The 27,840-nt window shown below is 44.3% G+C and overlaps 2 protein-coding genes across 2 annotated transcripts in view; both read left to right on the top strand.

The window, feature by feature from the left end:
- Window positions 1-4,256, top strand: part of LOC115459678 (P2Y purinoceptor 2-like) — a 77,034-nt gene extending 72,778 nt beyond the window's left edge. The window contains exon 2 of the mRNA XM_030189485.1: window positions 2,608-4,256. Coding sequence (XP_030045345.1) covers window positions 2,611-3,675 — 1,065 coding nt within the window. The 5' untranslated portion in view covers window positions 2,608-2,610 and the 3' untranslated portion in view covers window positions 3,676-4,256. The remainder of the gene's footprint in view (window positions 1-2,607) is intronic.
- LOC115459679 (P2Y purinoceptor 2-like) overlaps window positions 1-27,840 on the top strand; it is a 123,933-nt gene that overhangs the window by 72,764 nt on the left and 23,329 nt on the right. The window lies entirely within an intron of this gene.

Below are 27,840 nucleotides of genomic sequence, written 5' to 3'. Positions count from 1 at the left end.
TCAAATCAGAACCTTAACCCATACATATACGCAGATGACATAAAGATCTACATCCCCTTCAAACAAGATCTAAACGAAATTTCAAATGACATCAACCCAAGTCTACACATCATGCATTCATGGGCGGATGCATTTCAGTTGAAACTCAATGCAGAAAAAACCCAATGCCTAATACTCACCTCTCAACACAACACGAACAAATTCACCACCATTAACACACCAAAACTGAACCTCCCAATTTTGGAAACCCTAAAAATTCTTGGAGTTACTATTGACCGACACCTAACACTTAAGAGTTCTACTCAATGTGGAAATTAAAAAGAGTAAGACCTTACTTCCCAAGGACCGTCTTTCGCAACCTGGTTCAGTCAATGGTACTCAGTCATCTAGACTACTGTAACGCAATCTACGATGGCTGCTAGGAGCAAATACTCAAGAAACTTCAGACAGCCCAGAACACTGCAGCTAGACTCATATTCTGTAAAACAAAATATGAAAGTGCTAAGCCCTTACGAGAAAAGCTACATTGGCTCCCACTCAAAGAACGCATCACGCATAGTGGGGCTTTCACTTGCGTGTGCTCTATATAAATGCATGCACTTACTCCGGCTCTATGATTGACATAAGTGCGGGCACTTCATGTTTAGCGTGTCAATACTGGGTTACACTAGTATTCTATAATGGATCCCAGGCACCTTGGTGTAGAACGAGCAGAAGTGAATCTTTTTTTTACTCGTTCCAAAAGTACAAAGACTAGGGGGCACTCAAGGAAGTTACATGGAAATACTTTAAAGACAAATAGAAGGAAATATTTGTTTCACTCAACAATAGGTAAGCTCTGGAATTCTTTGCTGGAGAATGTAGTAACAACGGTTAGCGTATCTGGGGTTTAAAAAAGTTTGGACAAGTTCCTGGAGGAAAAGTCCATAGTCTGCTATTGAGACAGACATGGGGAAGTTACTGCTTGTCCTGGGATTGGTAGCATGGAATGTTGCTACTCTTTGGGATTCTGGAATCTTGATATTGTTTGGGGTTCCGGAATCTTGCTATTATTTTGCATTCTACCAGGTACTTGAGACTTGAATTAGCCACTGTTGGAAGCAGGATACTGGGCTAGATGGACCATTGGTCTGACCCAGTATGGCTATTCTTATGTTCTTGCCTCTCAGGCTTATTTTCGAAAGTGATCGCTGGCCATTTCCCGACATAAATCGGGAGATGGCCGGCGATCTCTCAAAAGCGGCGAAATTGGTATAATCGAAAGCGGCTTTTTTTACAGCATCGCCACTTTCCCCGTCGCCTCGCCGGCGAAAGTTCAAGGGGCGTATCGGCAGCGTAGTGAAGGCGGGACATGGGCGGGCATGGACATGGCTACAAGATGGCCGGCTTTCATGGATAATGAAAAAAAAAAGCGGCGTTAAGCAGTATTTGGCCGGGTTTACTTGGTACTTTTATTTTCATGACCAAGTCTCAAAAAGGTTCCCCAACTGACCAGATGACCACCGGAGGGAATGGGAGATGACCTCCCCATACTCCCCCAGTGGTCACCAACCCCCTCCCACTCTAAAAAAAAATACAAATCAAAACCGTTTTTTACAGCCTGTATGCCAGCCTCAAATGTCATACCCAGCTCCCTGACAGCAGTATGCAGGTCCCTGGAGCAGTTTTTAATGGGTGCAGTGCACTCCAGGCAGGCAGACCCAGGTCCACCCCCCCCTACCTGTTACACTTGTGGTGGTAAATGTTTAGCCCTCCAAACCCCCCCAAAACCCACTCTACCCACATGTAGGTGCCCCCCCTTCACCCATAAGGGCTATGGTAATGGTGTAGAGTTGTGGGGAGTGGGTTTGGGGGGATTTGGGGGGCTCAGCACCCAAGGTAAGGGAGCTATGCACCTGGGAGCTTTTTTGGTATTTAAAAAAATTTTTTTACAAATGCCCCCTAGGGTGCCCGGTTGATGTCCTGGCATGTGAGGGGGACCAGTGTACTACAAATGCTGGCTCCTCCCATGACCAAATGCCTTGGATTTCGCCGGGTTTGAGATAGCTGGCATTTTTTTCCATTGTCGCTTAAAAACAAAACCGGCGATCTCAAACCCAGCGAACTCTGGCATTTGGCCGGGCTAAACCGTATTATCAAAAAAAAAGATGGCCAGCCATCTTTTTTGATAATACGGTTCCGGCCAGCTGTTGTGCCACTGCCAAAATACATCGCCGGTGATGTATTTCGCCGGCGACGTTCGATTATGCCCCTCTCTGTTACCTACACACGTAACTTAAAAAAACACTTCTGATCTACCCATGACCCTCCCATTTCCACACACCCCTTTTTGACTCATGCGTAAAATTTAGGTATGGATCCCGCACCTGAATTTACATGCGTGCATTTTCAATTAAATCTAATTAGTGCCAGTAATTGCTTGTTAAGCCAATTATCGGTGCTAATTAGCTCATTATTTAATTAAATTGTGCACACAAAATTTTTAGTGACTTTTATAGAATGAGGGGGTAAATGACTTTATAAAATTACCCCCCATGATGTTCAGTATGTTGTCTGTTATTTTCTTTATGCAAAATTAATAGTATTTTCTTTCCTACTCTTTTAAAGAGAATGGCGAACTTCCCGACAACAACCCGGTGGGCCGGACTGATACCGAACGTAACAAACTCCAGTGATGGTGGGAATCCGTACAGGTGCATGTTTGATGAAGATTTCAAGTACATTCTTCTTCCTGTGTCCTACGGGATTGTGTTTTGTGTTGGACTGATCCTCAATGTCCTATCTCTTTACCTGTTCATCTTCAGGATTAAACCATGGAAAGCCTCCACCACATACATGTTCAATTTGGCTCTATCAGACACTTTGTACGTTGTGTCCCTTCCATTGTTGATATATTACTACTCCAAGGAAAACCACTGGCCCTTCGGCGTGGCCTTGTGCAAAATAGTTCGTTTCCTGTTCTACACCAACCTCTACTGCAGTATATTCTTCCTCCTGAGTATCAGTATTCACCGTTTCCTGGGTGTCTGCTACCCCATTCAGTCGCTGCACTGGGGACATGTCCGCTATGCAAGGATTGTATCTGTCATTGTCTGGATCACCGTAATCGGGTTTCAGTCCCCAGTGCTCTTCTTTGCCAGGACCAGCATGAATGGTGATGAGATCATCTGCCATGACACCACCAGCTCGGAACTGTTTGACCAATTTGTCGACTACAGTTCGGTCTGCCTGGCTTTGCTGTTTTGTGTCCCCTTCACGGTCATCATCATTTGCTACAGTTTAATGGCTCGGACTCTGATGCGGCCCAGTTCAGCAACCTCAACGCCTTCAAAATCCAAAAAAAAGTCCATTAAAATGATCATCATTGTTCTTGTTGTTTTCATTATCTGCTTCTTACCTTTCCATGTCAACCGCACTCTGTATTATTACTTTCGGAAAGAAGAACTTAACTGTGACACTCTAAATGCCATAAACATTGCCTATAAAGTAACTCGGCCCTTGGCCAGTGCTAACAGCTGCTTGGACCCTATTTTGTACTTTTTAGCGGGGCAAGCCTTTCGAAGGAGTCTCCCAGCTAGGAAAAAGGCCAGACACATTACAAATCGTTTTGCTCCACCTGTAAAGATGGGAGCTGGGCAAGAGAACAACAGACAATCAGCCATAACTAGGATGTGAGAGGAAAGACCCCTTCCAGTTGCTCGTCTCCAGCTCTTCGGTTGCACAATGGGTTGACTCTCAGCATGCAAAGAGAGAAGGATTTTGGTTCTCGAGCCTGTGGATAACCCTATGTCTCTGTGGTCACTGTATTGTTGACTAGGGTTGCTGCCCTTGGACTTTTGCTTGCAGTTCATTATTATGTACTAATTATCTAGCTCCTATATTCTAATCCTCAACCCTTTTTGTCTGAGATGGTTAATGGTACAAGTTTACTGAAGTTCAGTCATGATACTTAAATGCACATTTGTGACACCATATTGAAGTGCAAGTGTACTGCAAGTGTTTTCAGAAGTACATGCAAACTGTTGTTCTACATGTCTATTAAGCACATATAACAATGAGACAAGGTAAATGCACAAGTTCACTTTCCAAACTGGGTCAATCAGCATATAGAATATGGCCATATGAAGTTACCTGGTTCAATATGTTGTGCAAAGATATGCACATAAGCAGCAAACCCTGTATGCTATGAATTTATCTTGTTGGGCAGGTTGAATGAGCCGAACAGGTCTTTATCTGCCGTCATCTACTATGTTACTATCAGGCTTATTTTCGAAAGAGAAGGGCGCCCATCTTTCGACACAAATCAGGAGATGGGCGTCCTTCTCCTAGGGTCGCCCAAATCGGCATAATCGAAAGCCGATTTTGGGCGTCCTCAACTGCTTTCCGTTGCGGGGATGACCAAAGTTCACGGGGGGGGGGGGGGGGGGGGGGGTGTCAGAAGCGTAGTGAAGGCAGGACTGGGGCGTGCCTAACACATGGGTGTCCTCGACCGATAATGGAAAAAAGAAAGGCGTCCCTGATGACCACTTGGGTGACTTTATTTTGTCCATTTTTTCTTACGACCAAGCCTCAAAAAGGTGGCTGAACTGACCAGATGAACACGGGAGGGAATCAGGGTTGACCTCCCCTTACTCCCCCAGTGGTCACTAACCCCTCCCACCCTAAAAAAAAAAGTTAACTATTTTTTCCAGCTTCTATGCCAGCCTCAAATATCATACCCAGCTCCATTAGAGCAGTATGCAGGTCCCAGGAGCAGTTTTAGGGGGTACTGCAGTAAACTTCAGGCAGGTGGACCCAGGCCCATCCCTCCCTACCTGTTACACTTGTGGTGGTAAATGTGAACCTTCCAAAACCCACCACAAACCCACTGTACCCACATCTAGGTGCCCCCCTTCATCCCTAAGGGCTATGGTAGTGGTGTACAGTTGTGGGGAGTGGGTTGCGCGGGGGTTGGGGGGCTCAGCACCGAAGGTAAGGGAGCTATGCACCTGGGAGCTTTTTCTGAAGTCCACTGCAGTGCCCCCTAGGGTGTCCGGTTGGTATCCTGGCACGTGAGGGGACCAGTGCACTACAAATGCTGGCTCTTCCCACGACCAAATGGCTTGGATTTGGTCATTTCTGAGATGGGCGTCCTCAGTTTCCATTATCGCCGACAATTGGGGATGACCATCTCTAAGGACGACCATCTCTAAGGTTGACGTAAATGTTGAGATTTGGGCGTCCCCAACCGTATTATCGAAACGAAAGATGGACGCCCATCTTGTTTTGATAATACGGGTTTCCCCCGCCCCTTCGCGGAGACGTCCTGCAAGGACGTCCTCAGGAAAACTTGGCGCCCCGTTCGATTATGCCCCTCCACGTAATTTTATATCAGGTCACCTAGATGGGGAGGGCATATAGGTGCCTATTTTATAAAGATGCATGGGTGCCTACTGTTTAACTCTGTATATAATACCAGCACAAATCTTGCAGAAATCAGCAGTACAGTAAACTTATGTATATTTACATCTGCTCATGAATTTTATAAAGAACACATGTACATCTTGACTCTATTTCTGTTCAACTCTGAACACAACTTGGCAGAAATTCTATAAATGGCAGCAAAAATTAGGCGTTGATAAAACTCAGTACTCAACATTATTCTGTAAAGGGCACTCCAGCATGAGCACTTTTACAGAATAGCCTTGAGAGCCGAATTCAATGCTCAACTTTGGGCTATAGAATAGTGTTGAGCAAATTCTATGCTCAACTTTGGGCTATAGAATAGTGTTGAGCGAATTCCATGCTCAACTTTGGGCTATAGAATAGTGTTGAGTGAATTCCATGCTCAACTTTGGGCTATAGAATAGTGTTGAACGCTGAATTCTACGCTCAATGGTGGGCACGATAACTTACATCAGCTGAAACCTGGTATAAATCCTGGTGCCCAAGTTGGATGAGATCCCCACTATTGTGTAACACATACATGCATCTTTTGTGAATGCCCTGACCTGCCAATGCCCCTCCCATGGCCACACCCCCTTTTGATTTGCAGGCAATCCAATTTAGGCACCTTTTGTTACAGAGAAATGCGCAGCCAGATCAGCACCCAACTCATAATTAGTGTCAATGTTAACTCCAATAATTAAACCATTGGAGCCCACTAACTAATTATGTTGAAAGTATACTCATAGATTGTGGTATTTAGTAATCATTCGGGTCAATATTCAGAATGATTTAACCAGACAAAATTGGCTCCTGTTCAGGGCTAACCGATTATTGCTGCTGAAAATAACCAGTTAGCACTGAACTGAAACCGGCTATTTTGAGGCATTCTGGGGGCAGAAACAACGCTTGGCTGTTAAGTGCTGAACTGCACAAAGTCAGTCCTTTATGTGGTAACCCATCGCCGATTAATGGTGTCTTCTCCAAAGACACGCTAGCGATTTTAGTGCGCTCTAATGATTAGCGTATGCTAAACACTACAGATGTTCATAGGAATATATGGGCGTCTCTAATGTTTAGCACACTCTAAAAATGCTGGTGCATCTTTGTGAAAGATGCACACCTAAGTGCTGAATATTGCACTTAATTGGCTATGCATTAGCTGGCTCTGTAAACCTGGAAATTCAATGCCAGAGCCTGCACAGAGATCAGTATTGAATTTCTGGGCATAACACCGATGGCGTTCAGCAAAACGTTAAACGCCACTGGCTGAATATTGGGCTTTGTTTATATAAATGTACAGACTGCCATGCTCTGCCCAGATCCTCCCCCATCTGAGTGCCCACTTGCAAAGTATGCGGTCTTGACAAAGTGCACATCCTATATAATAAAAAGCACCTCCAATGTTCTGAAGCTGACTCCGTGGCACTGTGGCAGTGCAGGGTTCGTAAGTCTGTAACTCAGCGTTTCATTGGCTCTCACTGTCCTGCAACGTCTCAAGAACGAGGAACCAATCAACGGTCTGTAAAAAACACCCAACCCGCCTGCCCGTTCCGCCATTGCCACCCAGCGATTCTCCTTTCTCCCCTGCCCCCCCCCCTCCAGGCACCCACCGAGTCTCCATCACTCCTTTGAAAGCCCTGCCCATCTGTAGTCTTCCCTTCCAGTTCGTTCCCTCAGTCCTGCCCTCACAGAAAGAGGAAATGACATCAGAATGCGGGACTCAGAGGGAACGAACTCGAAGGGAAGGCTACAGATGGGCAGGGCTTTCAAAGGAGCAATGGAGACTCGGTGGGTGTCTGGAGAGGGGGCAGGGGAGAGAGGAGAATTGCTGGGTGGCTACAGGGGGCCAGGGGACAGAGGAGAATCGCTGGGTGCCTGGGGGGGGCAGGGGAGAGAGGAGAATCATTGGGTGGCTGGATAGGGGGGGCAGGGGAGAGAGGAGAATCGCTGGGTGGCTGGAGGGGGGCAGGGGAGAGAGAAGAATCGCTGAGTGGCTGGAGGGGGGGCAGGGGACAGAGGAGACAGTCTCACTCTCTCTCTCTGTCACACACACACACTCACACGTTCACTCTCTCGCTCTCACACACAGTCACTGTTAAACACACTCTGTCAAACATACACACTCCGAGGAAAACCTTGCTAGTGCCCGTTTCATTTCTGTAAGAAACGGGCCTTTTTTTACTAGTACAAGTCGTTGGTGAGGCCCCACCTGGAGTATTGTGTTCAGTTTTGGAGCGGTGCAAAGAAAAGCTACGAGGATGGTATGGGATTTGTGTTACAAGACGTATGAGGAGAGACTTGCGGACCTGAACATGTATACCCTGGAGGAAAGGAGAAACAGGGGTGATATGATACAGACGTTCAAATATTTGAAAGGTATTAATCCGCAAACAAACCTTTTCCGGAGATGGGAAGGTGGTAGAATGAGAGGGCATGAAATGAGATTGAAGGGGGGCAGACTCAAGAAGAATGTCAGAAAGTATTTTTTCACGGAGAGGGTGGTGGATGCTTGGAATGCCCTCCCGAGGGAGGTGGTGGAGATGAAAACGGTAACGGAATTCAAACATGCGTGGGATAAACATAAAGGAATCCTGTGCAGAAGGAAGGGATCCTCAGGAGCTTAGCCTAGAATGGGTGGCAGAGCTGGTGGTTGGGAGGCGGGGCTAGTGCTGGGCAGACTTATACGGTCTGTGCCAGAGCTGGTGGTGGGAGGCGGGGTTGGTGGTTGGGAGGCGGGGATAGGGCTGGCCACTTATATGGTCTGTGCCCTGAAGAGGACAGTACAAATAAAAAAGTAGCACATATGAATTTATCTTCTTGGGCAGACTGGATGGACCGTGCAGATCTTTTTCTGCCGTCATCTACTATGTTACTATGTAATTACAGAACAGTGTCTAAACCACAAGATGGTTATTTACATACATATGCAAATCCGTATACTTGTGTTTATTAAAACATTTTTTATATCACCTTTCAAATCAAAGTGGTTTACAAACCAATCAACAAAAACAATAAACCAAGAACTGCATTACAAGTTTATTTATTTATGAGGATTTATTTACCGCCTTTTTGAAGAAATTCACTCAAGGCGGTGTACAGTAAGAATAGATCAAACATGAGCAATAGGCAATTACAGCAGTAAAAATATTCAAATAAGAAAACGAAGTACGGCATGGTTTACTACTTACAATGTCAACACAATACGTAATAGAATGTTTTAATTGACAGTGTAGGGTATAGGCAAAGATGGAACATATAGATAGGTAAGAGAGTAAGAGGAGTTAGACAATAAGGCAACTAACTGAAGGGTAATAATAAAACAAATATGTATTATATGACAAAGAGGGGCATAATTGAACAAAAACGTCTATCTCCATGGGCGTTTATCTCCGAGAACGGGTCCGTGAAGGGGCGGACCGAACCGTATTTTCGAAAAAAATAGACGTCCATGTTTTATTCGACAATTTGTGAGCTGGGCGTTTTTGTTTTTCAGTGATAATGGAAAATGAAAGCGCCCAGCTCAAAAACGAATAAATCCAAGGCATTTGTTCGTGGGAGGGGCCAGGAGTCGTAGTGCACTGGTCCCCCTCACATGCCAGGACACCAACCGGGCACCCTAGGGGGCACTTTTACAAAAACAAAAAAAAAGGTAAAATAGCTCCCAGGTGCATAGCACCCTTCCCTTGTGTGTTGAGCCCCCCAAATCCCCCTCAAAACCCACCGCCCACAAGTCTACACCATTACTATAGCCCTAAGGGGTGAAGGGGGGCACCTACATGTGGGTGCAGTGGGTTTGGGGGGCGGTTTGGAGGGCTCCCATTTACCAGCACAAGTGTAACAGGTGGGGGGGGGGATGGGCCTGGGTCCACCTGCCTGAAGTCCACTGCACCCCCTAATAACTGCTCCAGTGACCTGCATACTGCTGCCAGGGAGGTGGGTATGACATTTGAGGGTGAAAATAAAAAGTTGTGAAACGGCATATTTTGTGGTGGGAGGGGGTTTGTGACCACTGGGGGAGTCAGGGGAGGTCATCCCCGATTCCCTCCAGTGGTCATCTGGTCATTTAGGGCACTTTTTGGGGCCTTATTCGTGGAAAAACAGGGTCCAGGAAAAGTGCCCTAAATTCTCGCTAAAAACGCATATTTTTCTTCCATTATCGGCGAAAGGCGCCCATCTCTGATCGCCCGATAACCACGCCCCAGTTCCGCCTTCACCACGCCTTCAACACACCCCCATCAACTTTGTCCGCATCCGCGACGGAGTGCAGTTGAAAACGTCCAAATTCGGCTTTCGATTATACCGCTTTATTCGTTTTTGTGAGATAAACATCTATCTCCCGATTTGGGTCGCAATATAGGCGTTTTTCTTTTTCAATTATAAGCTGGAAAGTATCACTAATAAAAAATAAAAATATGTGTGTCCACGATGAAATTGCAGTCATTTATGCGTGTACTTTCCAAAACTTCTTATAGAATTACCCACCCCGACACATCTAACATTATTTGTCACGTGTAAAAGTCAAACATGCCCCTGAAATGCTCCCTTCCCAGAGAACTCTTACAGAGGAAGGGGCCCTCAGGCATCCGCAGTTCAACAGAAGGAGGAAGCCTGTGAGAAATCACAGTGAAGGGAAGCAATGGGAATGAATAAAGATGTTTTAGAAAGTTCTTGAAAAAACTATGGGCACTGAGTGACTCCCCAACCTGGTCCTGGAGCCTCCCCAGCCAGTCAGGTTTTCAGGATATCCACGATGAATATTCATTAGACAGATTTGCATGCATGCAGATCTCTCTCATGGATATTCACTGTGGATATTCTGAAAAACTGACTAGCTGGGGAGCTTCCAGGACAAAGTTTGGGAATCACTGGCTATGGGTGAATTGTATAAGAAGCCGCCTAGTGTCAGGTGTTATGTGTACCAGGAAGGGCAGTATAGCAAATTCAATAAACCATAGCCATAAATGACCTTTGTAGAATACTGACTAGAGGAAAAATACACACCATGATTTGACTGTGCGTATTTTACCTGTGGGTGTGCACATGGGTGGATTTTGGAAACAGCGTCAGCTGATCACTACTACTTATCATTTCTATAGCGCTACTAGATGTACGCAGTGCCATGCACTTGAACATGAAGAGACAGTCCCAGCTCCACAGAGCTTACAATCTAATTAGGACAGACAAACAGGACAATAAGTGATAAAGACAAAGAGTAGCAAGATTCCGTGCAGAATCTCAAAGAGTAGCAAGATTCCAGAATCCCAAAGGGTAGCAAGATTCCGGAATCCCAAAGACTACTACTACTACTACAACTTATCATTTCTATAGCACTACTAGACGTACGCAGCGCTGTACACTTGAACATGAAGAGACAGTCCCTGCTCGACAGAGCTTACAATCTAATTAGAACAGACAAACAGGACGAATAAGTGATAAAGACAAAGAGTAGCAAGATTCCGTGCAGAATCTCAAAGAGTAGCAAGATTCTGGAATCCCAAAGGGTAGCAAGATTCCGGAATCCCAAAGACTACTACTACTACAACTTATCATTTCTATAACACTACTAAACGAACACAGCGCTGTACACTTGAACATGAAGAGACAGTCCCTGCTTGACAGAGCTTACAATCTAATTAGGACAGACAAACAGGACAAAAGAACACACATAAATTATAGACTCTCATTTACATGTGTTTGTGATAACATCCAGATGAGGGCATTTACTCCAGTGTAGGGCTGGTGTAAGTTATTGTGCCTTAAATGTAGGTGTGTTTTCAGCCCCATGACCGTGACTGATGATTTCAGTGGCTCTGCTGTAACATCTTTAGATCCACACTGGTCTTTTCAGTTGTCTGAGCACACTGAAGATACCAGTTTGAAGGATTGAAACATATGTTTTGCGTATTCAAGACAAGGAGTGTTTTGCTGTGGGTTCATCTTTATTTGTTATTTGCTTATATTTTACTTCTACTGCTGTTGCCTTCCAGAACATTAGCTTTGACTTTGGTGGCAGATCGTCAACTCATAAGTACATAAGTATTGCCACATTGGGATCTTCAACTCAATCTCCAATACAAATACATTTGTAGTGTACTGTAGTATCAATTTTCACTTCAGCTAACATCTGGCAAGCTCCCCGTGTTACAGGGGCATAACTACGTGGGGCCACGGGGGCCTGGGCCCCCGTAGATTTGGCCCTGGACCCCCTGCTGACAACCCTCTCGACCCCCCTCCTGCCGTCAACCCACCGTCTGCTACCTTTGCTGGCGGGGGACCCCAACCCCCACCAGCCGAGGTCCTCTTCTTCCTTCGTTCTGTTTCTGAGTGTGACGTCCTGCAGAACAAAGGAAGAAGAGGACCTCGGCTGGCAGGGGTTGGGGTCCCCTGCCAGGAAAGGTAGGTGACAGCGGGGGAGGGTTGGCGGTGGGAGGGGGGTCAAGAGGGTCGTCAGTGGGGGGGGTCAAAGTTGTTGGTGGTGGTGGCGGTGGGGGGGGGGGGTCGGTGGCGCTGGGGGGGGGCTAAAATGTGCCCTTCACCTCAGGCTCTGGACCCCCCTCCCACCGAAGTCTGGCTACATCCCTGCCGTGTTATATATTTTTTCCCATAAGACAATACTTTCAGATATGTAATCAGATAGGGACCCTTTTACTAAGCCGCGTAAGCGTCTTCGCGCCCCCAACACATGGCAAAATGGAGTTACCGCCTGACTACCACGTTGCTCTTGCGGTAATTTCATTTTTGGTGCGGGTCCGATATGCGCGTCTGAAAAATGTTTTTTATTTTTGGGTGCGCTTAATGGACGCGCACCAAGTGGCATTTGGCGCATGTAGGTCATTACCGCCTGGTTACCGCATGAGTCTTTACCGCTAGGTCAATGGCTGGCAGTAAGGTCTCAGACCCAAAATGGATGCACGGCAATTTTCATTTTGCCGCACGTCCATTTTCGGCAAAAGTTTCAAAAAGGCCTTTTTTTACAGGTGCGCTAAAAAAAAATGGATCGGCGCGCTCCCAAAACCTGCGCCTACACTACCGCAAGCCATTTTTCAGCCCGCCTTTGTAAAAGGACCCCTTAGAGACAAAAGGACGAGTGTTAAATAATTCACTCAAACAGGAAAGGCTATTGGATTTCTGATGAACTTGGAACTATCTTTCTTTAATGCAGGGCTTTTTTTGAGGGGGTACTTGGGGGTACTGAGTACCGGCACCTTTTCCATTGTCTGCTAAACCTGACCCATGGTCCCCAAGTTTTAATGAAAGATCCCAGGCTCTCCACACACACTCTGCCTTGTCATAGATTCTGTGACTAGTGCAGGGTGCCCAGCTATTGTGGGGTGGGTCCCTCAGTGATCACCCCACCCCTGAAGGGTGGCCTGGCATTTGAGTTCCGGCACCTTTTTCGCTAGAGAAAATGTACTGCTTTAATGAGACTTTGAATCAAGTGTGGCAAACCCAGACACGCTCTGTTCAATACCTTTCTCATAATTATTTATCTTGTTACATTAATAAAGAGCTTCAGTTATCTAAGCTTGAATTTCCTGCTTTGAACTATTACTACTAATAATCACTTCAAAAAATGTCTGCAGGGCTGTACACTTTATATGCAGGTACTTTCTCTGTCCCTAGAGGGCTCACAATGTATGTTTTTGTACCTGGGGTAAATGAGGGTTGGGTGACTTGTCTGGAGTCACAAGGAGCTGTAATGGGAATTGAACCCAGGTCAGTAGGCCCAAAGCCTGCTGCACTGATCATTGGGCTACTCCTCCACTCCACAGTTTCCCTGGGGATATCACATCCTAAGCCTCACCCTGTAAGAAAGAGGTAGAGAATTCTTCAGACACCAGCTCTTAAAATTATAAAGGAGAAAACTTTCTCCAAGGCAAAATGTTATGTCTGATAATAAGGACCCTTCTTAAAAAAAAAAAAAAAACAGGACATCAGAACTGTACCACAATTAGTTAACATTGAATTATTCTTATTTTTGGTTACTTTATCACATTGTCATTATTGAACGCTTTTCACTACCCTTGATTTCAGCACCTGAAATGTATTGATTACCGATTTTATTCTAATTTACTGTCCAGCTTATAATTGAAAGACAAAAACGCCTATATTGCGACCTAAATCGGGAGATAGGCGTTTATCTCCCAAAAACGAATAACGCGGTATAATCGAAAGCCGAACTTGGATGTTTTCAACTGCACTCCATCGCGGAAGCGTACAAAGTTGACTGGGGCGTGTCAAAGGCGTGGTGAAGGCGGAACTGGGGCGTGGTTATCGGCCGATCAGAGATGGGCGCCTTTCGCCGATAATGGAAAAAAAATATGCGTTTTTAGTGAGAATTTAGGGCACTTTTCCTGGACCCTGTTTTTCCATGAATAAGGCCCCAAAAAGTGCCCTAAATGACCAGATAACCACTGGAGGGAATTGGGGATGACCTCCCCTGACTCCCCCAGTGGTCACAAACCCCCTCCCACCACAAAATATGCCATTTCACAACTTTTTATTTTCACCCTCAAATGTCATACCCACCTCCCTGGCAGCAGTATGCAGGTCCCTGGAGCAGTTGTTAGGGGGTGCAGTGGACTTCAGGCAGGTGGACCCAGGCCCATCCCCCCTACCTGTTACAATTGTGCTGCTTAATGCTTAGTCGTCCAACCCCCCAAACCCACTGTACCCACATGTAGGTGCCCCCCTTCTAAGCCTAGTAATGGTGTAGACTTGTGGGCAGTGGGTTTTGAGGGGGATTTGGGGGGCTCAACACACAAGGGAAGGGTGCTATGCACCTGGGAGCTCTTTTACCTTTTTTTTTTTTTTTGTAAAAGTGCCCCCTAGGGTGCCCGGTTGGTGTCCTGGCATGTGAGGGGGACCAGTGCACTACGAATCCTGGCCCCTCCCACGAACAAATGCCTTGGATTTATTCGTTTTTGAGCTGGGCGCTTTCATTTTCCATTATCGCTGAAAAACAAAAACGCTCAGCTCCCAAATTGTCGAATAAAACATGGACGTCTATTTTTTTTTGAAAATACGGTTCGGTCCGCCCCTTCACGGACCCGTTCTCGGAGATAAACGCCCATGGAGATAGACGTTTCCGTTCGATTATGCTCCTCCACGTACTCTATATACTCTGATTGGAACATTCTTCTGTACTTCTTATTCCGGAAATGGCGATCGCCACTACGGTATTTGTAAGCCACATTGAGCCTGCAAAGAGGTGGGAAAATGTGGGCTATAAATGCAGAAAATAAATAAATAAATACATAAAATAAATAAATACATATATCTGTGTCAGCAGCAACTGACAAATGCCCAGTTCTGCCTAGAACATCTGTCTGCTTCCTTCTGCTTTCTTGTTATTTTAAGAATTTAATTTTTTTTTAACCATCAGGGCAGATGAGATTCTATGAACCCATAAATCTCACCACACAAAACCAAGGGGAAGCAAAGCCACAGGAAGAGCAATTGTGATATATTAACCTCAGAAAAACACTCTCCTACTCCAGACTGCACTCAGATGCCTTCCTCCCTAAGAGATGCCGTAGGAAAAACAAACAAACATTACACTGAGCCTCATATTCCAAATCACACTTTTTATTGAGCACTATTGCAAAATGTGTGTGCTATTTTTCTACACATGCAAATGAGGCAGGGAGGGGTTTTTTTTTCTTATTGCATAATTCCACCTGCAAAAGCAATTTGACACATTGTTATGCAGTAACAGTTAACGAGTTGCTTTGCATGATTTTTGCATCTCAGCAGTTCATTACCTCTTCATTTAAATAAGTTTTTTACTCAGGAAACCCTGTGTAAAGTGTTTCTACTTTCAAAAGAGATGTACTTCACAAACACTGTTTCCCATGCTAAAGCGCGGGGTACAAATGTAACAAACAAAACAAAAACATGAGAACTAGTGGAGGTCTTTTACTAAAGCTTAGCTCCACTTATCTGCAGCAGGGCTCGTTTTATTCCTATGTGTCCTGCTGCTGATAGCTCAAGCCAAGGGCTTTAGTAAAAGCTGTGTCCCAAGTAACTCATGGTGTTTTCTGCATTAGCCTCTAAAGCTGTTTGCCGGGGAAATTTCTCTCAGAAACATCAACCTCAGTGACTGCTATAGTTTCAGCTCATTATAACCAAAGTCAAGCAAGTTGGATTTTAAAATATGTGGCTGGGGAAGATTTTTTTTTTTCTTCTAAACAGAGCACTCTACAATCAGTGTTACAAATATAAATAAAACTTACATTCTGCAAATTACCAATCAGGTCTAAAGTGGATTACAAAAGGCATCCATCAATCAACACACAGCTCATGCTCTCAGGTTTTTTCTGAAAGAGCCTTTATTTATTTGTATTTAGCTCACAGAGAGCTAAGTACAGGTACAGCAGGTATTTCCCTATCCCCGGAAGGCTTCCAATTTAATTTGGTACCTGAGAGAACAGAGTGTAAAGAGGGAAAAGCGAGATTTTGAAGCCTGCCTTCCCTGTTTCTTAAGCTGCTGCTATAACCATGAGGCTACTCCTCCGCTCTTTTTAAATAATTTGTGGTCCGTTACCACTTGGCTGTTGTTTCATAGTAACATAGTACTGTAGATGATGGCAGAAAAAGACCTGCATGGTCCATCCAGTCTGCCCAACAAGATTAACTCATATGTGCTACTTTTTGTGTATACCTTACCTTGATTTGTATCTGTCATTTTCAGGGCACAGACCGTATAAGTCTGCCCAGCACTAGCCCGCCTCCCAACCAGCCCCTTGATTTGTATCTGTCATTTTCAGGGCACAGACCGTATAAGTCTGCCCAGCACTATCCCCGCCTCCCAACCACCAGCCCCGCCTCCCACCACCGGCTCTGGCACAGACCGTATAAGTCTGCCCAGCATTATCTCCGCCTCCCATCCACCAGCCCCGCCTCCCACCACCGGCTGTGCCACCCAAGCTCAGCTAAGCTTCTGAGGATCCATTCCCTCGGAACAGGATTCTTTTATGTTTATCCCACGCATGTTTGAATTCCGTTACCGTTTTCCTCTCCACCACCTCCCGCGGGAGGTCATTCCAAGCATCCACCACTCTCTCCGTGAAAAAAATTCTTCCTGACATTTTTCTTGAGTCCTGCCCCCCTTCAATCTCATTTCATGCCCTCTTGTTCTACCTCCTTCCCATCTCTGGAAAAGGTTCGTTTGCGGCTCTTGATTCATAGTGTACCGTGAGGTCTGTGAGGAGTTACGTTACTGACAGCACCATGAAACAAATCAGAGTGGCTGTACTACTATTATTTGGGCTGTACTGCACTTCATGGATATGCCAATGGATTGCCAACTCACCGGTCCTTGAATATAACAGCACATAATACACTTACTTAGACATGAGTTACTAATATGATGGTAGCTGGTTATGTCACTTTTAGTAGATTGTCAGCTCTTTGGGGCAGTGACATGTTGAACTTGAATACTCATTCCCACTTTACAGTGCTGTGTATGTCTGATAATGCTGTAAAAATTGCCATTGAATAAGTATTATATACTGAACGTTTGCTCAAAGAATATCAATTCTAACCACACAATTGCAAACTGCGGTGCCTCATACAGCTTGTTAATATTACAGGTAAGGGACTTCATTCCCAGCGCTGTTTCCCTTTATATGGAAAAGCACCGCACTGCTGTGCCGCTGGATCACTTTGCTTCCCAGTGCGGTAAACAGCAGGAATCCTCACTAGTCTTTCTCCCGCTGTTAAATGCTTGAACTCCTATTTTTTATCTTATTTTCTTTATATATTTTTATATAGGAATTAGCACTTACCTTGTACTGGGCGTTTTCTACGGGCTTTTTTTGTAGGTTCACTCTACAGCGAGCTCCTGTTTCGCTGTCGCTTCTTTAGGAGCTGAACCCCCGATATTCGAGCACTTTCTCTGTGTCAACCGCTTTTTTGCTTTCCACAGGGCAATAGTGAGTTTCCACATGGATTGGAACATCTTTTTCGTCGTTTTCTTCACGTGGGTATCAAGTGTGAGGTTTCGATCAATGGTAACTCAGAGAATTTTCAGATTTTGTGAGATGGGAAGGCATGGTGTGGTTATGGTGGTGAAGTTGTTTGTGTTATATTGTGATGTGAGTACAAGACATTGTGTTTTTTCTGCGTTGAGTTTTAGCTGGAATGCATCCGCCCAAGAGTGCATGATTTGGAGGCTTTGGTTGATCTCGTTGGTGATTTCATTTAGGTTGTGTTTAAATGGGATATAGATCGTGACATCATCTGCATATATATAAGGGTTGAGGTTTTGGTTGGCTAGTAATTTGCCTAAAGGTGTCATCATTAGGTTGAAGAGGGTTGGTGAAAAGGGGGATCCTTGGGGGACTCCACATTCAGGTGTCCATGTTTCTGATATGTCCGTCTTCGTTGTTACTTGGTATGATCTTGTGGTCAGGAATCCTCTGAACCATTTGAGAACTGTACCTCCTATTCCAAAGTATTCTAGTATAAGTAATAGTATTCCATGATTTACCATGTCGAAAGCACTAGACATGTCGAATTGTAGGAGGAGTATGCTATTGCCGGTTGCAATTGCTTGTTTGAATGAGTTCATTGCAGACACTAGAACAGTTTTGGTGCTGTGATTCGTCCTAAATCCTGATTGGGACTCGTGCAGAATTGAGTGGTTATCTAAGTATTCAGTGAGTTGTTTCGTCACTATGCCATCCATGAGTTTGGTTATGAGGGGTATAGATGCTACTGGGCGGTAATTGGTTATGTCCATTGTGTCTTTCTTGGCATCTTTAGGTAGAGGAGTGAGTAAGATGTTTCTTTTCTCCGTGGGAAAGAGACCATTTTGAAGCCTGTAGTTTATGTGTTTCGTGAGGTCTGTTTTGAATTGTTTAGGGGCTGATCTAATTAGGCTAGTCGGGCAGATGTCTAGTTTGCATTGCGACTTGGCGTATCTGCCAAGCGATTGTGAGATGTCGTCGAGCGAGAGCGTATCAAAGTTGGTCCATGATCGATCTGCTGGGTGTTCCCCAGGTATTGGGTCTAGGCATTCGAGGAGGTTTGTGTAATCAGTTGTGTTGGTTGGTATCATAAGTCGAAGCTTTATAATTTTTTCATTAAAGTAGTTCGCAAGATTGGTTGCAGATGGGGTGTCCATATTATTGGAAGTGGCTGGTGTAGTGTTTAGTAGTTTGTTTACGAGTGAAAAGAGTTTGTGTGTATCCTTGTAGTTTGGTTCTATTTTGGTTTTGTAATATGTACTTTTAGTTTGTCTAATGGTGTATTTGTATTTTCTTTGTAGTTGTTTCCAGTTTTTGAGTGTGGTTTCGTCTTTTTTCTTGCTCCATGCTCTTTCTAGTCTTCTGACTTGTGTTTTTAGTTCTTTCAATTCTTCATTAAACCATGGTATTGAGTTTTTTCTGCTTGAGGTTCTGGTTTGTAGCGGTGCTATGTTGTCTAGTACGGTTTTGCATTTGTCGTCCCGTTGTTGGAGAAATTGAGTCTATCGGTATTGTCCATTCGTCGGTGTAGAATTGTTGCCAGAATGTTAGTGGGTCTATTTGCCTCTCGTTGTACAGGTTTGTTGTTCTTGTTTTTGTTGAGCCTTTTTTGTTCGCCAGTGAAGGGAGAGGTTTGCTCTGTAGTGATCTGACCATGGTGTAGGTGTCCATTTTGTATCTATTAGTGTGAGATTTTGTTCTGATGAGAATTTGTGAGTAATGATATCTAGAGTGTGTCCTTTGTTGTGGGTGGGTTGCGTGTTTGGCCATTGGAGCTCCCATAATTGGAGGAAGTCCTTGCATTCGCGTATGTTACTTGAGTCAGTATCTTCAAGGTGAAGGTTGATGTCACCTATTATGAGAAGGTTTTGAGTGGAGATACAATTGTTCGATATGAAATCCATGAAATGTGTTTGGGAGTCATGACAGTTGCCTGGGGGTCTGTAAAATAGGATTAGGTTGAGGTGGTCACGTAGGGTTGGGTGGTTGATTCTGACTGAGGCTATTTCAAGTTGGGGACTAATGGATTCTGCTGTTGTTGTGATTGTGAATTGAGATTTGTAGATTATGGCTATTCCTCCTCCTCTTTTTCCATCTCTTGTCCAGTGGGTAATTTTGTATCCTGGAGGACAGAGCTCTAAGTTTATGGGGTCTTTCGCATCATGGATCCAAGTTTCGCTAATAAGTAAGACATCAAGGTGATCGGTTGTGATCCAGTCGGTTATTATCGTGGTTTTATTAACTGCTGATCTGGCATTGATGTAGCCTATTTGTATTAACTGGTGGGGTTCAATTGCGCTCGATGTGGTGATGATTTCTATCAGTTGTCTGTCTTCTTGGTATTTAAGTTTGTTAAGTCCTTTCTTTCCTCTCTGATGATGTTGTCCATGGGTAATAGGTTTTTCGTTCCATACTTTGATGTTTTGGGTAGGCATGTTGTGTATGGGTTGTGTGATTGATTTGTGTATTGTGGGAGTATTGTTGTCTATACTAGGGAATGTGGGTGCGTGGTGGATTAGGGAGAGACAGTAAATAGTTAGGAGTAGTTTGCTGGTGTTCATATCAGTGTTAGTTGTGCAGTGCAGTGTAGTGTAGTGTAGTAGGGGAGTGTGTTAGTAGTGTGTGGGTAATGTTTAGCTATATAAGCTATATAAGCACTGGTGTGGTGTTGTAAGATACTTAGAAAGCATCTAGGGCTGTGAGGTGTCTGATTAGCGTTGAGAAGTAGATTAAAACATGGAAAGTTAAATACCTGGTTAGTAAGGTAAAGTTCTTGATTAGCATTGGAAGTAAGTTAAAACATGGAAACTAAATTATACAGTCAGGTAAGCAGTTAAATTCAAAACAGTTCCCTAGTACAGTAATTCGATGGTTGTGCCTGCCTAAATGGCTACTGCAGTAGAAAGACCTTAGGCAGGTTTGTAATACATTAATCACTGCAGTCTCGGGTTGAGGGGGGTCGTCTAAGCGTTGATTCACCCGGTGTCAGTGTCTCTCACTGTGGACCGTTGCAATCGGTGGAAGTTCGCGGGAACAGTTGGGGTCGTTGTCGGATTTACACCTTAGGGCAACTCTGTCCAATGCTCCACCTTGTAGGTGAGTGATCAGATGCTCAGCGCGCGTTCTCCTCTCTCCGCCATTCCGATCTGAGTCGGTTGGCGGTCGTGGTGTTCCTCTGACCACCGCTCCACCGGATCAGCAGGCGATCAGCTGTTCGGCGCATTCCTCTCTCTCTGCCATTTCGGCCCCAGTCGGCGAGCGATCAGCTGTTCTACTACTGGTTGCACGGTGTTCCCTCACCACGGATTGCACCCGGGACCTGCCTGGGGTCAGAGGGTTGTAGTCGGCCTTTAGAGGGCATCAGTTTTCAAGGGGGAAGGTCAGTGGGCTGTCTTGGCTGCTCTCCGGTCCTCCACCACGTGGGCCCGTTCTCACATGGAGTTTGTCAGTGGTGAGAAGCGGCTCGTAATCTCCCGGTGATTTTGGGCAACGGCCTCAGCAATGCGGCATCAGGCTTTCTGTATTACGGGGGATTCGCTGCTTGCTTGCGGCAACTCACCGTGTCTCGACTGGTCTGCGCTGCGTAGTCACGTGGTCAGGTAAGATCGCCAATGGCCATGCCCAGGTCGACAAAGCCGTCTCTGGGGTGGCCGCCCGAAGCCACTGGAATACAGCTACGGCTCACCCTCATTGTTTTCCCGTCGTTGGACGCTCAGGTCGCTCACAGAGTGGCGGCTCTGAGGGCCAGTTCAGCCCGGGAGCGCTTTTGACTCAGGAACTTCTCACTTGAGCTCCTGTCCATCGGCCATCTTCACTCAATCTAAGCTTGGCTTGTGGTAGTGTAGGCGCAGGTTTTGGGCATGCGCCGATCTATTTTTTAGCGCTCCTGTAAAAAAGGGCCTTTTTTGCCAAAAATGGATGTGCAGCAAAATCAAAATTGCCACGCGTCCATTTTGGGGCTGAGACCTTACCGCCAGCCATTGACCTAACGGTAAAGAATCCGGGTGGTAATGACCTACACGCATCAAATGCCACTTGGCATGTGTCCCATTACGTGTGCCTGAAAATAAAAAATATTTTTCAGACGCGCATATCGGACAAGCGCCAAAAATGAAATTACCGCAAGATCCACGTGGTAGTCGGGCGGTAACTCCATTTTGGCTAGCGTTGGGTGCGCGTAGACGCATAGGGCCCCAGAGTTGCAGAAGGAGTGTCGGTTCATTGGATCTTAGCCGCAGGACCATTGCTGAAATGATCAAACTAGGAGCCATAGGAGAACAGTTGTAAATGAAGGCTCATGGCATGGTTCTGGAGGAGAATGGAGCAAGGAGGTACTATCTGATCAATAACAAAGGAAAATATTTACATGAAAGATGCGGTGAGTTCATGCCACAGTCTTACAAAATAATACCAGTAACAGAAGTCAAAGAGGCCTGGGAGAAGTGCAGGAGAGCCATTATTGTGAAGCAGTCGAGGGAATCCAAATTCTAACAAGGGTGTTTAGGTTTGGAACGGGAATTAATTTATCTGTCATCACTCAATTTTTCAGTGGTTAGGCTCTATTGTGCATTGTGAGGTGTTACAGCCATCATTTTCAAAAAGAGGGGGGAATTGGAGATAAGGAATCAAAGGTTATCACCGCATCTCAAAAAAGATACAGTGGAATTAGAAAAGGTACATAGAAGGGCAACGAAAATTATAAAGGGGATGGGACGACTTCCCTATGAGGAAAGGCTAAAGCGGCTAGGGCTCTTCAGCTTGGAGAAAAGACGGCTGAGGAGAGATATGATAGAGGCCTATGAAATACTGAGTGGAGTGGAAAGGGTGGACGTGAATCGCTTGTTTACTCTTCCCAAATATACTAGGGCATGTAATGAAGCTACAAAGTAGTAAATTAAAAACAGATCAAAGATAATATTTCTTCACTCAACTTATAATTAAACTCTGGAATTCATTGCCAGAGAATGTGGTCAAAGCAGTTAGCTTAGCTGGGTCTAAAAAAAGGTTTGGATAATTTCCCGAAAGAAAAGTCCATAAGCCATTATTAAGATGGCAAATTCCACTGCTTATTTCTAGGACACACAGCGTAAATTCTGTTTGACTCTTTTGGGATCTCACCTGGATTAGTCACTGTTGGAAACAGGATACTGGGCTTGATGGGTCTTTGTTCTGTCCCAGTACGGCAATGCGTATGTTCTTATGTCTATATAGGCATACTTTATTAAGAATTTCCCAAACCAGACAACATATAAGCGTACAAATAACTCTGCAACGAGTGGCATGCAACCAATTAAATAACAAGAGAGGCAAGACAGCCAAAAATAGTTACTGATCTCAAGTGATTGTCACCAGGAAGAAGGATGCACAATTACGAGGTCTAAAAGACTAATTTAAGCAACATAGCAAAAGCCATGCAAATCATATATATAACAAGAACTGCTTATATATTTAATGCTTTGACAGAGCCTAAAAATCCGGATAGTTAGCAGATGGAAAAATTCTTAGATTCTATAGCTATACCAGTGAGCATCAAGCATGCATTCAGAACGATAATACAGCTTTCCGGGCAATAAATATTATGCTAAGAACTGAAATTCTGCTCATTTTATTGCTTTTAAATGAATTGATGCCATCACTGAACAAACGGCAACGGCTACTGAGGCTACCTCATCCAATGGTGACTTCCAAAGATGAATAACTTTCCTCCAGAAGCGCTGTTTTTTTGGGAAGTTCAAAAATGTTCGTGTCATATCATTTCCCATGTTTTTTTGCGGGAATGTTCATTTTGTTTCTGGGATTTTCTTTTGGGGGGGGGTATTTTTTTGTTATGGAAGCAATGTTGTTAATATTGCAAAGTAATTTGGAAAGAGCATGCTCTCTTTTGAAAGAGTGCACAGTTTTCACGAAGAGCGGGCCCTGTTTGCAAAGAGAATGCAATCTTTCGAAAAGCGTCTACCCTCTTTGCAAATAGTGCCCACTCTTCGGTAATTGAACACACTCTTTCATAAGTGCGCCCTGTTAACAACATGTGAGGTACATAAGTACATAAGTAATGCCACACTGGGAAAAGACCAAGGGTCCATCGAGCCCAGCATCCTGTCCACGACAGCGGCCAATCCAGGCCAAGGGCACCTGGCAAGCTTCCCAAACGTACAAACATTCTATACATGTTATTCCTGGAATTGTGGATTTTTCCCAAGTCCATTTAGTAGCGGTTTATGGACTTGTCCTTTAGGAAACCGTCTAACCCCTTTTTGAACTCTGCCAAGCTAACCGCCTTCACCACGTTCTCCGGCAACGAATTCCAGACTTTAATTACGCGTTGGGTGAAGAAACCTTTTCTCCGATTTGTTTTAAATTTACTACACTGTAGTTTCATCGCATGCCCCCTAGTCCTAGTATTTTTGGAAAGCGTGAACAGACGCTTCACATCCACCTGTTCCACTCCACTCAATATTTTATATACCTCTATCATGTCTCCCCTCAGCCGTCTCTTCTGCAAGCTGTGAAAAACATAAAATTTCATGCAGCAATATAGACAATGTCGTTGATGTTTGCTGTTATTTCGAATGAATACACATTCCTATGTATTTGCCGTTAGATGGCACGATGGGGAGAGTTTCACCTGGAAATGGTGCAGAGGAGAATTTTATTTTATTTTTTAATGAATCTTGATTTATTAATTGCAACATCACACAATACAATCTTCACTTGGAGCTTGCTGAAATACTGATAAAGCAAGCTATGACTCTCCAAGGTGCAAATGTATTGCGTTTTACTTGCAGAGGAAAAGACTTCAGAGCTGCGCTTTCGCTTTTGCTTTTCTCAGAGTGAAAGCTTCGCTATCCAGAATTCTCATGATTTTCTGAAGTGTGGATATCTGGTGAGCTTCTTAATGAGTCAGAAAACCTCTGGCTAAGCTTATTTATTTTATTTTCAAATTTTATCCTATCAGAATACTTTATCTTGAGTCAGTACAGCATGCAGAGTGGAGGAGTGGCCTAGTGGTTAGGGTGGTGGACTTTGGTCTTGGGGAACTGAGTTCGATTCCCACTTCAGGCACAGGCAGCTCCTTGTGACTCTGGGCAAGTCACTTAACCCTCCATTGTCCCATGTAAGCCACATTGAGCCTGCCATGAGTGGGAAAGCGCAGGGTACAAATGTAACAAAAATAAAATAGATACTATTGGAGATTCTACATGGAATGTTGCTATTCCACTAGCAACATTCCATGTAGAAGGCTGCGCAGGCTTCTGTTTCTGTGAGTCTGACGTCCTGCACGTACGTGCAGGACGTCAGACTCACAGAAGCAGAAGCCTGCGCGGCCACATTGGTGATCTGCAAGGGCCGACTTCTACATGGAATGTTGCTAGTGGAATAGCAACATTAACATTCCATGTAGAATCTCAAATAGTAGCAACAGTGGAGGAGTGGCCTAGTGGTTAGGGTGGTGGACTTTGGTCCTGAGGAACTGAGTTCAATTCCCACTTCAGGCACAGGCAGTTCCTTGTGACTCTGGGCAAGTCACTTAACCCTCCATTGTCCCATGTAAGCCACATTGAGCCTGCCATGAGTGGGAAAGTGCGGGGTACAAATGTAACTAAAAAAAAGGTACTTATCTCTTTACTGGCGTACACTGTTGGAACCGCCCTACAGCGAGCCCCTGTTTCGCCTGTGCTTCCTTAGAAGCGTTATCTTTTTCTGCATTTTCTGAGCGTACCCTACATCGTACAATAGCAAGAAATAAACCAGCCAAGAGACATCCACAACAAAGAAAACGTTTCATTCAATGTGGAAACTGAAACGTGTGAAGCAATTCTTCCCGAGGAAAACATTTCGCTACCTGATACAATCAATGGTACTAAGCCATGTAGACTACTGCAATGGAATTTATGCGGGATGCAAAAAAAAACCAAACATTATATATTTATTTATTATTACATTTATATCCCACATTTTCCCCACTGATTGCAGGCTCAAAGTGGCTTACAATAAATCTGTAATAAGGCTACAGTACAAGAGGTACAATTATACAATTGAGAAGTATGAATAGAATAACAATAAACAGCGATAGGTAAATGATAATAACGGGTAATTAGTGTCCTTGAATCATATTAATGGTAAGAGTTAGTTCGGACTATGTTGAACCTGGGGAATAAGCCTTCTTAAACAGTACTGATTTCATTAATTCATTAAAGAAACTTCAGACCGCTCAAAACACAGCAGCTAGGCTTATCTTCAGAAAAACGAGATTTGAAAGCGCAAAAGCCCTCCGCGAAAAACTACACTGGCTCCCAATCAAAGAACGCATTGCTTTCAAAATCTGTACCCTGGTCCACAAAATTATCTACGGCGAAGCCCCAGGATACATGACAAGACTTGATCGACCTACCAACCAGAAACACATCTGAATCAACACGAACATACCTAAATCTGCACTGGACTCAAATATAAATTGACTTACACATCCAATTTCTCCTATATAGGCACACAACTGTGGAACGCTTTACCAAAAGCCTTTTAAACCACGTATGACCACCTAAACTTCTGGGAAAAAACTAAAAACTAACCTGTTTAAAAAGGCATACCCTACCGATCCAACATAAATGCCTGATTTCTGCAACACAACAAAACTAAAGAACGTAATGGACATAATTATTTATTACATTTATACCCCGCGCTTTCCCACTCAAAGCAGGTTCAATGCGGCTTACATAGTAACAGGGATTAAAGAGTTTTGATGAAGAAATATAAATTAAGTATAGTAGATTAATAAAAGAAACAGGTAGGTAGAGAAGGGCGAAAGTGAAAGGAGTAGGAGAGGTATGAGCAAGGGAAAGTGTGCATTGGAGGAGGGGTAGAGGAGGTGGAGGGTGATGAGACATGGGATAAGCATAGGGAAATTAGGTGGTAGAAGTAATCTAGGTCAATGTTGCTTTCTCCTGGATATGTAATGGGTAGATGAGTTCATAGGATTAACCTGGGTCATTTGGGTAGGCTTGCTTGAACAGTTGAGCTTTTAGTGATTTCCGGAAGGGTAGATAGTCACTGATTGATCGGATAGCTCTGGGGAGGGCTAACTGGCATCAATTCAATTTACACACACATCTTCCTAGTCGAACACAACTCTTCCATAATGTGGCTGTGCCACATGAACTTGATCTTACCACAATATCACTTTGTATTTGTTTACACCGGAGTCTGTAACGCCTCTCCAGTACTATGTAAGCCACACTGAGCCTACAAATAGGTGGGAAAACGTGGGATACAAATGTAACAAATAAAATAAAAATAAATAAATAAAAAAGGAATATCAAAGAACATAGGGAGTCTTTTACTACGGCCTTAGTAAAAGACCCTCATAATTCTGTAAAAAACAAGGATATAGTACAATATCCAAAATATCTGATCCATTAAATTTCTGCCTTAGAATCCACCTTTTCCTTTTCTCTTAATAGTAGAAAAGATTCCAGTTGAAAAGGGTCATAATAAATATATCTCCGTGCTTGAAAAGTAATGAAATAATGACAGAGGTAGCAAAGAAGAAGAGATGACCCCAGAGCCAAAGCTCGCTGCCTAAGAGCCAAAAACTGCTTCCTATGCAGCCGAGTAACTCTGGTCACATCAGGGAAAAAATCACTAGGATGACCACAAGCAAAATATAACTTCAGTATTTTCACTTTTTCTTGCTCCGTATTGAAGGTCACTCGTAGGGTTGCCCTTGTTTGAATAATATACTACTACTACTACTACTTAACATTTCTAGAGCGCTACTAGGGTTACGCAGCGCTGTACAGTTTAACAAAAAAGGGCAGTCCCTGCTCAGAAGAGCTTACAATCTAAAGGACGAAATGTCAAGTTGGGGCAGTCTAGATTTTTTGAATAGAGGTGTAGTGGGTAGGTGCCGAAGGCGACATTGAAGAGGTGGGCTTTGAGGAAGGATTTGAAGATGGGCAGGGAGGGGGCCTGGCGTATGGGCTCAGAGAGTTTATTCCAGGCGTGGGGTGAGGCGAGGCAGAAAGGGTGGAGCCCGGAGTTGGCGGTGGTTGAGAACCTTCAAGAAATTCAGTTAAATGAAGAGAATCCAGCCCTTCCTGCCTTGGCTACTGAATAAATGCATAATAGCAATTCAAAAAGGACATTGAAACAACTGTATCAAAAAGCAAAACTTCCTTGAGGCATTTCTTCAAGAGTATTTCTGGACTTGTCCTTTAGGAAACCGTCTAACCCCTTTTTAAATTCTGCCAAGCTAACCACCTTCACCATGTTCTCCGGCAACGAATTCCAGAGTTTAATTACGTGTTGGGTGAAGAAACGTTTTCTCCGATTTGTTTTAAATTTACTACACTGTAGTTTCATCACATGCCCCCTAGTCCTAGTATTTTTGGAAAGCGTGAACAGACGCTTCACATCCACCTCTTCCACTCCACTCATTATTTTA

Source organism: Microcaecilia unicolor, unplaced genomic scaffold, assembly GCF_901765095.1.
Source record: "Microcaecilia unicolor unplaced genomic scaffold, aMicUni1.1, whole genome shotgun sequence".
NCBI classification, from domain to species: domain Eukaryota; kingdom Metazoa; phylum Chordata; class Amphibia; order Gymnophiona; family Siphonopidae; genus Microcaecilia; species Microcaecilia unicolor.
The sequence above is the reverse complement of the archived record's forward strand: the minus strand, read 5'-3'. Positions and strand labels throughout refer to the sequence as shown.